Raw genomic sequence first — 12,503 nt, forward strand, 5'->3', positions numbered from 1 at the left:
CCCTCCCATTATCCAACTCGTGTGTTGTCTACAGCCCCCAGAGTCAGAGACGATTGCTAGTCCAGCTCCGGCCACCCAGGCTATGCCGGTGGAGGTACAGGAGGAGGAGATCACTATACATATCTTACGCTCCCCGGGACAGGGGCTCGGCATCAGCATCGCTGGAGGGAAGGGTTCGACGCCCGTCAAGGGAGACGATGAGGTGAGTCGGTTGTTACAAGAAATGAGAGTGGGTGTTTGTGTATAACAGACAGACAGGGAAGGAGGGGAGGGTTTGATGCCCGTCAAGGGAGACGATGAGGTGAGTCAGTTGTTACAAGAAATGAGAGTGTGTGTGTGTAACTGACAGACAGGGATGGAGGGTAGGACAGAGAGGGGAGGGTTTGACGCCCGTCAAGGGAGACGATGAGATGAATCAGTTGTTATATGAGAGTGGGTGTGTGTGTGTGAAAGACAGAGGGAGGAAGGGAAGGGTAGATAGAAAGGGGGTAGAGGTGGGAGGAGAGAGTGGGAGAGAGGGAAGGGTTCGACAGCCGTCAAGCGAGACGATGAGGTGAGTCAGTTGTTTTACTAAATGGCCGCTTTTAAGGACAAGCGGGCTAACCCACATTTTTGGGGGTTTCTAGAAATCTTTACCTACACCGACTCACACCAAAAATGGGCATTGTCCTACCTATAGGAGAAGTTTGGTTTCATTGGTGTGTATATTTGTTTGGTTATAGAGAAAACTCTCCTTGCCCTTTATAGAAACTGAACAAGGGGCGCAAACTTTACCTTCGATTTTCTCAAAACAGTATTTTTGGGGATAGCCCCTTGTGCTTAAAATCGACCAAATGAGAGTGTGCGTGTGTGTGTGAAAAGCAGAGGGAGGGAGAGGTAGATATAAAGGGGATGGGGGTGGGAGGAGAGAGTGGGAAAGAAAGGGAGACGATGAGGTGAGTCGGTTATACCAAATGAGAGAGTGTGTGTGTGTATGTGTGTTGAAGGCAGAGGAAGGGAGATGTAGATAGAAAGGGGGTGGAAGTAGAGAGCGAGAGATACTGAGTTTAGGGGGGGGTGGCCTTGAAGCACCTGACTGTTATCTTTCTGCAGCATGGAAAATGTTAATGTTTTGTTAGTTGTATTTGATGAAAAATATTTGGGGGGAATGCAGACACGCACACACACACACGCCCACACACACAGGCGCACATACAACCATACACTTTGACCCTGTGCCCAGACACTAGACTGGGAAGTGGGAATGAACAAAGTATCAAGATGTGCACATGTCAAGATGTCCTCATGGTTTTCTCCCATCTCTCTGACCTCCAGAGTATCTTCATCTCTCGCGTCTCGGAGGATGGACCCGCCGGGAAGGCTGGCATCGTCAAGGGAGACAAGTTGTTGAAGGTGAGGGCTAGAGTTGTCCTTTCGTCGCAACATTGTACAAGACCAAGTACTTTCCTAAATGTCCCCAAAATCTGGATACTAACAGATAGCATTTGTATAGTGCAAATCCCTGCTCAGCAGCAAGCTCTATGTGCTTCACAATCTGTACTAGATGTATCCACAATATGATCCATAAATTTTGAGTCCCGGTATGCACATTTTCAGTCAAAAAAGTTCAGGAGGGGGTGAAATGATCACTATTAAAACTACATTCTTTGTATATTTGGAAAGCGCACTGAGCACTTTTGTAGTGAAAAATGTGCTGTGTAATAGTAATTTTCATTTATTATTGACAAATATAATTCTCTATTTCATAGCCAGTTGTGTTGGTGGTTGGCGGGTGCTCTTGTGTGGTTTGCTTCTTCTTTCCTATCAAACATCTGTCGTCTTTATCTCCCCTCCTTCTTTTTTGTACTATGTTACTTTCCTGTAACACCTCTAATCTTTGGCACTTTTATGACCTTATTGTGTTGCAAGTGTCGTAAAACTCTTACTAAAACTAAATAAATAGCCCGTTGTTTGTTTGTTTGTTCGGTGGCCAGGTGAATGAGGCCAACCTGGCAGAGGCAGACCACTACGAGGCTGTCAACGTGCTCAAGAACAGCGGCAACGACATCACCATGCTGGTGGCACGAGAGAGGCTGCTGGCCAACGCACACGCTGAGGTTTGTACTCGATGGGAATGCTGGGAGGTTGCTTTGGTAGAGGGTTTACGGCGCTCGTAACTGCATGAGGTCATAGGAGCGCCAACGGGTGGATGTCTACAGAGGAGTCCTTACAAGAAATCAAACTTACTCTGCTCACCTCTCTAGCTTCCGCAGGGCAGTCTGCTTTGACTATCAAGGCACCCTGGAAATAACGGCCGGAAATAGCGGATCACAAGAGTGTGACAAACATACAAAAGAAGTAGAGGAAAATGACAATAGTAAGGATTAGGAAAGAAAAAGCAGCAGTTCCCTGTTGCAGTTCAGGCACAGTTATGATCACGACATTGATAAATCAGCCCATTTACAATTACAATTCTACTGTGCATAAGAACTCGAGATGTTAATGTCCCCCCCCCTGGGAATGGCCTAAAGACACTTCAGTCAGTAGCACCACCCTGGGGGGTTATGCAGGGAGGGGCTGGGCTGTTTCAGAGGTGCTATTTCGCTACCTCAGTATTACAAAGTTCTATCTGACATTTGTGGTCGTTTTGAGTTACTTAGACCATGAAGTCAGAAACCGCTCATATGACCTTATGCAGTTGCGAGCGCCGTAAAACACGTATCCCCCCAAAAAAGAAGTCAGAAACCAAATGTGCTCTCTCAAAGTCGTAAGATTATTCGGAGTCATTATCAAGATATTATTGGGAGAAGCTTGACATAATGAGAAACTCAAAATGTTTGATGTCAAATTTCTCAAAAATAAGTACTGAGCAGATAGAACTTTGTGGTTCTGAGGTAAAGAATCGGCTTAATATATCAGATATCCAGATGTTTTGATAAATGGGAAATCCGGATTATCCGGACATTGCACTAACTGCACTATTTACAAATATAGTCTTGATACAAGAGCTGGCCTACCATAGATAACTGCTTCTCTCCTCGACACTTAACAGCAACAGAGGATGAAAAAGTGAAAGAAAGTCGTACACAATATGACTTTGAGTCCCAGCATGCATGTTTTCATGGGGGCGGAAAAGTTCAGGACTTTTTCAGTCTCTCTGCCTTGGGTTGGGCCAGTATTTCTTTCTAAGTGGTGGGTGGTTGGTGGGTGCTCTGGTGTGGTTTACTACTTCTTTCCTATAAAGCATCTATTGTCCTTATCTCCTCTTTTTCTTTTTTGTGTTTGTTACTCTCTTGTAACACCTTTAGTCTTCTGGCACTTATGTGACCTTATTGTGTCGCAAGTGCTGTAAAACTCTTACTAAAACTAAACTAAAAATAAATATTTATTGTTCTGTTGTGGTTGGTGCAGGCGTCTGCGGTGGAAGACAGCACCCACACCGGCGAGACAACCGTGTCCTTCACCACTGAGCCGGAGACTGAGGTCTACGGAGAGGTGAGTTGTCGTTGGTGGTGGTGGTGGTGGTTTTGTTGTTGTCGCTGGTTGCATACCTGCCAACCCTACAGAAAAAATCGGTATATTACCGACTTTTTGGTCAAACTGCCGATCCACCGATTTTGAGATATAAGCCACCGACAAGTGCCCTCCATGTCTTCTGTATTGCTGTAAAATTTCAGATCTTTGTGTGTAGTGGGCCTCCACTTTACGTACCAATTAAAAATTACCACCCATTCTTTGATAAAACACTAGAGCTGAAAACTAGATCAGGGACCCAACACGCGAGTTGCCGGCATGCAAGAGGCGCGTGATCGCAAGGTGGCATGTGATTGACAGCCTAAAACCAGGGGGTTTTACAGTAATTCAATGTTTAAAACTGCTAGAACTAAACAGGTTACCAATGACGTCATTGCGGGTTTTCCCGATACTGCTTTGCTGAGGTGTAGAGCGGTGATGGGCCACAGTTCAAGAAACGTCCCACTTCTTGGCAATATTTTCCTATAAAGTCCCCCAAAATTTTGAAACAAAAAATCCCAATAACTTTTTAAAATTTATGAATGGATTTTTAAAATTTAAAAACCACAATTCTTAGAATTAAATTTTTCATTGTTATTGCTAATTTTTATTTTTTGTTCTTTTGTCAATTTCTACATTTGTTTGAAGTCACAAACACACTCATGTATGTGGGTCAAAATATTGATAAAGGTCCCCAATTAAGTATGCAGCAAGTGGTAATATAGCCTACTACAGATTTTTTAGGTCAACTACAGATTTTTTGACAAAAATTTGTGTCAACTACAGATTTTGGTCCAGGTAATGTTGGCAGGTATGTGGTTGTTGTTGGTGGTTGTTGGTGGTTTTGTCATTGTTGTTGTTGTCGTCGCTGTTGTTGGTGGTGGTTTTGTCACCGTTGTTGTTGTCACTGTTGTTATTTGATCCTTCTTTCCTATCAAACGTCCTCATCTCTCCTTCTTTCATGTATTTGTTACCCTCTAGTCCTCTAAACTTTGCCGCTTTTATGACCTACTTGTCTTGCAAGTTCCGTTAAACTGTTACTAAACAGAGTCTGTGGGGTTTTTTTTTTGGGGGGGGGGGGGGGGGGAGGGGGTTTGACTAATTATTATCAGCCTCACAACACAATAACTCTGTTGTCCTGTTGTCCTCACAATAACTCTGTTGTCCTCACAATAACTCTGTTCTCCTGTTGTCCTCACAATAACTCTGTTGTCCTCACAATAACTCTGTTCTCCTGTTGTCCTCACAATAACTCTGTTGTCCTGTTGTCCTCACAATAACTCTGTTGTCCTCACAATAACTCTGTTCTCCTGACAATAACTCTGTTGTCTCGGTTTCCGCAGACGGTGAGCACGTCCCTGGTTCGCGACCACACAGGCCTGGGCTTCAGTATAGCCGGAGGTCGCGGCTCCGTGCCTTTCAAGGGCAACGACAACGTGAGTCTCTTCCTCTTCTCACCTCACCCACCACCACAAAATGTTTCACGGTTTTGGTTTCTTCTTTCTCTCTCTTTAAGTCTTGACCCTCCCTCCCTCCCTCCCTCACTCCCTCCTTCCCTTTTCTCTTTTTTTTGTCAGGCGAAGGTGGTGATATATAAGTGTGTGTGGCGGCTACATCTGTCTGTGGTTTCCTGGCTTGACTCTGTGTTGGGTGTCTGTTTCCTCGGTAGTTGTGATTCGGTCGTCTTTTTTACTGTGTAATGAGCTATCCAGATTTAGGAAAGTACTGCTTAGTTTTGTTGCCCGATTGGATTATTTTCTTTTTAAAAAAAATACCCTAAATTCTTCAGTGGTTGGAAAGTAGCCAGGTTTGTTGGTCCGAAGTCGGATGATGTATTTTCTTAAAACTACCCGAAAATATCTGACATTATTTGACATCTTACACTACAAGATTTCGACTGCTGTTCCTGTCTTGAAATGTATATTCATATATACATATTTTATATCTAGCAAGGTAAAGATATGTTAGAAAGATTTTAAAAAGTGGTCCTATTGTGTTGGCTGTTCTGCTTTGCATGCTTCATTTATTGAATATTTATAGGACATATTTATCTGCAATGTGATGGGTATTGTAAATAGATCAATTGGTTTGTTTGCAAAGAAGAACATACATATTATGTATCGTATAAATTTCCCATTAATCCTTTCTAAAATTTCGCTTGGTTTATTTTTTTTACTAGAATCATGAGGGTTTAAAGTACTTTGTTTCAATTGTATGCAGTTATGGAATTTTTTTCTTAAAATCTTCTTGGATGCTATTAAAAAATTTGATGCAGATGGATAGAGGGTGGCACTAGTAGTTCCCCCTTTACAGGTTTTGTTTGTCTGTCTGTCTGTCTGTCTTTCTTTTTCTAATGCTAAATGAAATGATCTATATTTAATATTACATACACACAGATTCTAGCAGTGGGTGATAGGCAGGTGTTCTTGTGTGGTTTGCTCCTTCTTTCCTATCAAACATTTATTATCATTTTCTCTCCTCCTACTTTAGTTCATATATCTCTTGTAACTCCTCTAATCTTGGGCTAATTGTGTCGCAAGTGCCATACAAAAGTTCACTACAAGTTAAAATACACACAGACGCAGACTGTAGCAATGCAGATGGTTAGAGGGCATCACTGGTAGGTCTAACTTCTTTTCTTTCTCTCTGTTGTTTCTGTCTGTTTGTCTGACTTCCTTATTTTTTTCCCTGCAAAAAATAACAGTTATTGTGTGAGCGTGGGTGGTTGGCGGGTGCTCTGGTGTGGATTGCTCCTTCTTTCCTTTCAAACATCTATTGACCTTTTCTCTCCTCCTTTTTTTTGTGTATGTTACTCTCTTGTAACACATCTATTCTTCGGCACTTATATGACCTTATTGTGTTGCAAGTGCAGTAAAACTTACAAAAACTTAAGTTATTGTGTGAATGCGCTTCTGCTAACTCATACAAGCAAACTGTAGCGAGTGGTTGGCAGGTGCTCTGGTGTGGTTTACTTCTTCTTTCCTATAAAACATCTATCCTCCTTATCTCCCCTTTTTCTTTTTTATGTTTGTTACTCCCTTGTAACACCTCTAATCTTCTGGCGCTCATATGACCTTATGCAGTTGCGAGCGCCGTAAAAACTCTACTAAACTAAAAACTGTAGCGATGGTTGGAGGAACACATTATGATGTTCTTTCTGTCCCCCCCACAAACATTTCCCTTCCAGCAGGTGTACAATTTATTAGAGGTTGGTATGAGGAGGCTGGATGAACGACAAGTCCCTTGTTCCCTCCTTTCTGTCCCCCCCTTTTCTCTTTTGTTCTTTCTCTCTTCCAATAAACTACTGTCTCTGACTAACATAGTGGATGCATCGTGGACAAGAAATCCTCTCCAGTTTTCTAGCTTTCTGTGCTCATGAGTAGCCAGTCGGGATACAAGAAAAAGGACCAAAGTGCATGAGATTATGAGGAACTTTAAAACATTTTTTTTTTTTTAGCCTTTTGAGATTTTTGTAGATTTTCGTCAAAGTGTAATTATGTGTGGTTAAATTTACATAGTAAATAATAGATAAATAGTGAATACTAGAACTTAAACTCTTACAGTACGCAAGGGCTTCCACAATTTTACCCACCAAATTTGAGGTGGCGAAGGGTGTTGTTGCTTTTTTGTATTTAGATGGAGAACTGCTATGTTAATTTTAATAAAAATAGGTAGTCAACGTAGCACAGGATCAGGTTTGTGAGGGACAGCTAGATCAAGAACTTGAAAACACTCTAAGGCTGGTCAGATTCCAAATCATTGCAGGAATTTTTCTCACTTTTATCTAATTCAACGCCAGACACTTCACCGCTGTCACTTTCTTGAACTAGGGTTTTTTGTTTTAAAAAAGAAAAAAAAAGTTTTCAAGGCTCTTAACCCATTTGGCTGGGTCCTGTCAGAAATAGATATTACTTCTGTAGGACTCAGCAACAATTCTAAGAAACACACTTAAATTCACTCGCACACACCAAAATTATCTCCTGTTGTCAGTGTTCTAGTGACCGTCCTTACGGGTTTGGTGTATTAAATAGTACAGGGAATGGGAAACTTAGCTGATAAATCGGGACATCCAGATTTCTGAAATTATCCACATATTGTGCTTGTTGAATAAAGATATTATATATAGTCTTGATACGAGATGTATTTAACATTATGATACCTAAATTTTGAGTCTCTGTATTTCCATGAGGTCCGAAGAATTCAGGATTTTTTGTGTTTTTGTAGATAGTTGGCAACATTTTTTTTGGTGAGAAGCAGAATATGTCTGCTGGAACTCTTTTATCTCTGCATGACGATTGAGTGATAGGACCTGGCTACCCATCTGTGCACGCACTCTCTCTATGTGGCCCTGACCTTCTCCTGTTGTGTGCTCGTAGTTTCAGTGAACAACAAACCCCCCCCCCCCCTCACCCTGTGGTTTTGTTGAGTCGTATGTCTTCTTTTTTATATGTTTTGTTGTTTTCTTGTATAAATATCCCCATCACCATTGTTACGTTGTTTTTGTTTGTGGATTTTTCTTTTTTCATGTTTTTTAAACATTTTTTTTAGTTGGATGAAATTTGAGCTGAGTTGTGTTAAGTGTTTTGGCGCCTGTAAATGGCTGCTTGTCAGGAAGATGAGATTGTTTTAGAATGCTATCAGGTCTGCTGGGGCAATAATACAGATTGTAAAGCTCGTAAAGCTTGCTGTTGTTCGGGAATTAGCGCTGTACAAATGCTATTTATTATTTATTATTATTACGTTGTCTCCATTTGCAAATTTTTTCTAATTGACGAGACAATTGGCATTGAGTCAAGAGTTAATTAGTGCAGGACACAGCCACTGTCCCAGCCTGAATTGGCACTTAAATGACCCAAATTGAGTCGATAGTGCCGTAAAACACCTACTCAATCAATCAATCGATCAACCAGCCAGAATACTGCCCAGGCAGCGGAGAATGTTGTTTGGAAAATGTTGTGGGGTCTTTCAGGGTTAAAGTGAAGTGCTTAGAGGGATACACATCGAATAGATTCAATATTTTATTATTATTTCATATATATAAATGAAGTCTGTTATTATTATTATTATTGTTATTATTATTATTATTATTATTTTTGTTGTTATTATTATTGGCGCTCATACAACCGTATGCAGTTCAGTTGCGAGCGCGATAAAACCTACTAAAACTAAAACTAAATTATTTTATTATTATTATTATTATTATTATTATTATTATTATTATTATTATTATTATTATTATTATTGTTATCATCATCATCATCAGTTATCATAGTGCTGGTTGGTGACATGCCACAACTTCCCCTCAGCTCAGGTTTCCTAGTTTGTGTTCAGTCGTGTGTTGAGTGAGCATGTACGGAGCATGTGTTGGGCATGTGTTGGGCATGTGTTGGGCATGTGTTGGGCATGTGTTGGGCATGTGTTGAGTGAGCATGTGTTGGGCATGTGTTGGGCGTGTGTTGCGCATGTGTTGAGCATGTGTTGGGCATGTGTTGGGCATATGTTGAACGTGTTGGGCATGTGTTGAGCATGTGTTGAGCATCATGTATTGATGTTGTCTCCTTTGTAGTGACTCTGTTGTTGTGACTGTAGTAGACTTTATTGTTGCTGGTACAGTAAACCTCTTCCCCTGTGTTGATGACTGCTAGGTCTCAACTTTGGCACTGGCTGGGTGGTTAGAGGGCGCCACTGGTACATGCTACTTCTTCTCTTTTCTTCCTACGGTTGTTCCTGTCCCTTTGTGTAACTGTCTGTCGGTCTGTCTGTCAATCTGCCTGTCAATCTGTCTGTCAGTCTGTCTGCCGATCTGTCTGTCAGTCTGTCTGTCGATCTGTCTGTTACATGCGGAAGGTTGCTTCCTTCTAGCCCGGGTTGGTTCCAATAGGCAGGATCAAAATCAGTCTCCTAAAAGACCTAAATTGTGTCGATGGAGGTGTAAAGACACTCACATTTAAAGAATTACTTTTCCTTGGCACAAACAACCCATAATGTGCATGGGTGCAGACTGCAGTTCCTTGAAGAAAAGAAAGGTAGTTACTGGTAGATAATTCTCCAATACAAGTTGTTTTTTAAAATACGTTATTATGTATTTGCATACAGCAGGTGCATGGCTTCACCTGACAAAGATATTGCTCTTATGATTGGTTTGTTATTACAAATGTAAGGGGCTTGATGGTAAATTGGGGAAAGGGATGGGAGAAATTTGGATGATTGTCAGGGACATTAGAGTTGTGCACAGTGACAGTGATATGATAGACAGTCTGCATTAGTTTCTGAAGTTATTACTCATTTGATTGATAGGGTTTTGTGCACAGTGACAGTGATATGATAGACAGTCTGCATTAGTTTCTGAAGTTATTACTCATTTGATTGATAGGGTTTTGTGCACAGTGACAGTGATATGATAGACAGTCTGCATTAGTTTCTGAAGTTATTACTCATTTGATTGATAGGGTTTTGTGCACAGTGACAGTGATATGATAGACAGTCTGCATTAGTTTCTGAAGTTATTACTCATTTGATTGATAGGGTTTTGTGCACAGTGACAGTGATATGATAGACAGTCTGCATTAGTTTCTGAAGTTATTACTCATTTGATTGATAGGGTTTTGTGCACAGTGACAGTGATATGATAGACAGTCTGCATTAGTCTCTGAAGTTATTACTCATTTGATTGATAGGGTTTTGTGCACAGTGACAGTGATATGATAGACAGTCTGCATTAGTTTCTGAAGTTATTACTCATTTGATTGATAGGGTTTTGTGCACAGTGACAGTGATATGATAGACAGTCTGCATTAGTCTCTGAAGTTATTACTCATTTGATTGATAGGGTTTTGTGCACAGTGACAGTGATATGATAGACAGTCTGCATTAGTTTCTGAAGTTATTACTCATTTGATTGATAGGGTTTTGTGCACAGTGACAGTGATATGATAGACAGTCTGCATTAGTTTCTGAAGTTATTACTCATTTGATTGATAGGGTTTTGTGCACAGTGACAGTGCTTGAAATGTCCTTACGCCTTTGCTTTGCTCTTGGTTGCTCCTTCTTAACACAGGAGGTAAAATCTTCAGTGGTTTGTGGATGGTTAGCGGGTGCTCTTGTGTGATTTGCTCCTTTTTAAAAAATCAAAATTCTGTCGTTTTTATTTCTCTTCCTTCTGTCATTGGATGCTGCTCTCTAGTAACTCCTGTAATCTTTAGCACTTACGTGACCTATTTAATTTGTGTTGCAAATGCTGCAGAACTCTTAACTTAAACTGAACTGAAAGCAGTTTTATTTCGCAGCAGTTAAAGAGACCAAAAATTTAAACAGAGACCAAAAAGTTAAACAGAGAGAAGATTTCTTAAGGACTTTTTTCTTAGTATTTTCTTTTACTTTTGAGTGGGTCAGTGCAGAAGCCCTTGCGCTCACCTTGACATCTTGAATGGCTTTGAGACGGGTGCTGTATAAATACACTTGTTGTTGTTATTATTGTTACTGTTGTTATTGTAATTATTATTGTTGTCGTAATTTTTTAAATTATTTTATCATCATCATTGTTATTATTATTGTCATTGTTGTTATAATAATAATAATTATGATAATTATTATTATATCATTTTTCTTGGTGTTATGCATTTATTTATTATTTATTATTATTATTAATAATATTATCATTATTACTATGGTTATTATTATTATTATTATTATTATTATTATTATTATTATTATTATAATCATCATCATGACATCACCATTGTGTTGTTAATTTTTTATTATATCGTCATTACCACTTCCATTATCATCTTTGCCATTGTTATTCTTCCTCTTGTTTTTTTGTTTTTTTTGTATGGTTGAATGACACCACAGTCTTGTTGTCCTCAGGCCATTTACATATCAAAGGTCACGCCGGGCGGGACTGCCGACAAGGACGGGGTCCTCCAAGTCGGGGACAGGATTGTGTCTGTAAGTTCTGGAATCTGGGTGGTGGGACGGTGCTCTGGTGTGGTTTGCTCCTTCTTTTCTATGAAACGTTTGTTGGTCTTGTCTCTCCTCCTTCTTTTTTATGTTTGTTACTCTCTTGTAACACCTCTAATCTTTGGCACTCATATGACCTTTTCGTGTTGCAAGTGCTGTAAAACCCTTATTGTGCGTGCTCTGGTGTGGTTTGCTCCTTCTTTCCTATCAAACATCTGTTGTCCTTATCTCTCCTCCTTTTTTGTGTTTGTTACTCGCTTGTAGTGGGTGGTTGGCAGGTGCTCTGGTGTGTTTTGCTCCTTCTTTTCTATGAAACGTCTGTGGTTCTTATCTCTCCTCCTTCTTTTGTTGTGTTTGTTACTTGCTCTTAACACCTCTAATCTGCAGCACTTGTATGACCTTATTGTGTTGCAAATGCTGTTAAACTCTTACAAAAACTAAACCAAAAGTTCTGGAGCTTTGAGCTCTCTGGCCGTTCTGTGGGTGGGTGGGTGGTCAGAGGGTGCCTCTGGTAGGTCTGGCTTATCTCTCCACTGTTTCTATCTGTATTAGGTCTTGAGACTATCAGTTGGAAGATTGCTCTTTGGTGGTTGCTTTGGTGTGGGTTGCTTTTTACATTTTTTTTTTATCAAACATCTATTTTTCTATCTCTCCTCCTTTTTGTGTATGTTACTTGCTTGTAACTCCTCTAATCTTTGGCATGTGGGTGGTTGGTGGGTGCTCTGGTGTGATTTGCTGCTTTTAAAAAAAATCAAACATCTATTTTTCTATCTCTCCTCCTTTTTTGTGTATGATACTCTCTTGTAACACATCTAATCTTTGGCCTTTATATGACCTTTTTGTGTTGCAAGTGCTTTAAAACCCTCATTGTGGGTGCTCTGGTGTGGTTTGCTCCTTCTTTTCTATGAAACGTCTGTGGTTCTTATCTCTCCTCCTTTTTTTTTGGTATATGTTACTAGCTTGTAACATCTCTAATCTTTGGCATTATTATGACCATATTGTGTCGCAAGTGCCGTAAAACTCGTACTAAAACTAAACTAAACTGTGTCCCC

General features: G+C 40.3%; 1 protein-coding gene across 1 annotated transcript in view; it reads left to right on the forward strand.

The window, feature by feature from the left end:
• LOC101858593 (protein scribble homolog) overlaps nt 1–12,503 on the forward strand; it is a gene marked incomplete at its 5' end in the record, with an annotated part of 97,722 nt that overhangs the window by 19,001 nt on the left and 66,218 nt on the right. Inside the window, 7 exon segments of the mRNA XM_035973463.1 lie at nt 35–202; nt 1,315–1,392; nt 1,974–2,096; nt 3,391–3,474; nt 4,836–4,928; nt 6,680–6,700; nt 11,359–11,439. Coding sequence (XP_035829356.1) covers nt 35–202; nt 1,315–1,392; nt 1,974–2,096; nt 3,391–3,474; nt 4,836–4,928; nt 6,680–6,700; nt 11,359–11,439 — 648 coding nt within the window.

This window comes from Aplysia californica, unplaced genomic scaffold (assembly GCF_000002075.1).
Source record: "Aplysia californica isolate F4 #8 unplaced genomic scaffold, AplCal3.0 scaffold01249, whole genome shotgun sequence".
NCBI classification, from domain to species: domain Eukaryota; kingdom Metazoa; phylum Mollusca; class Gastropoda; order Aplysiida; family Aplysiidae; genus Aplysia; species Aplysia californica.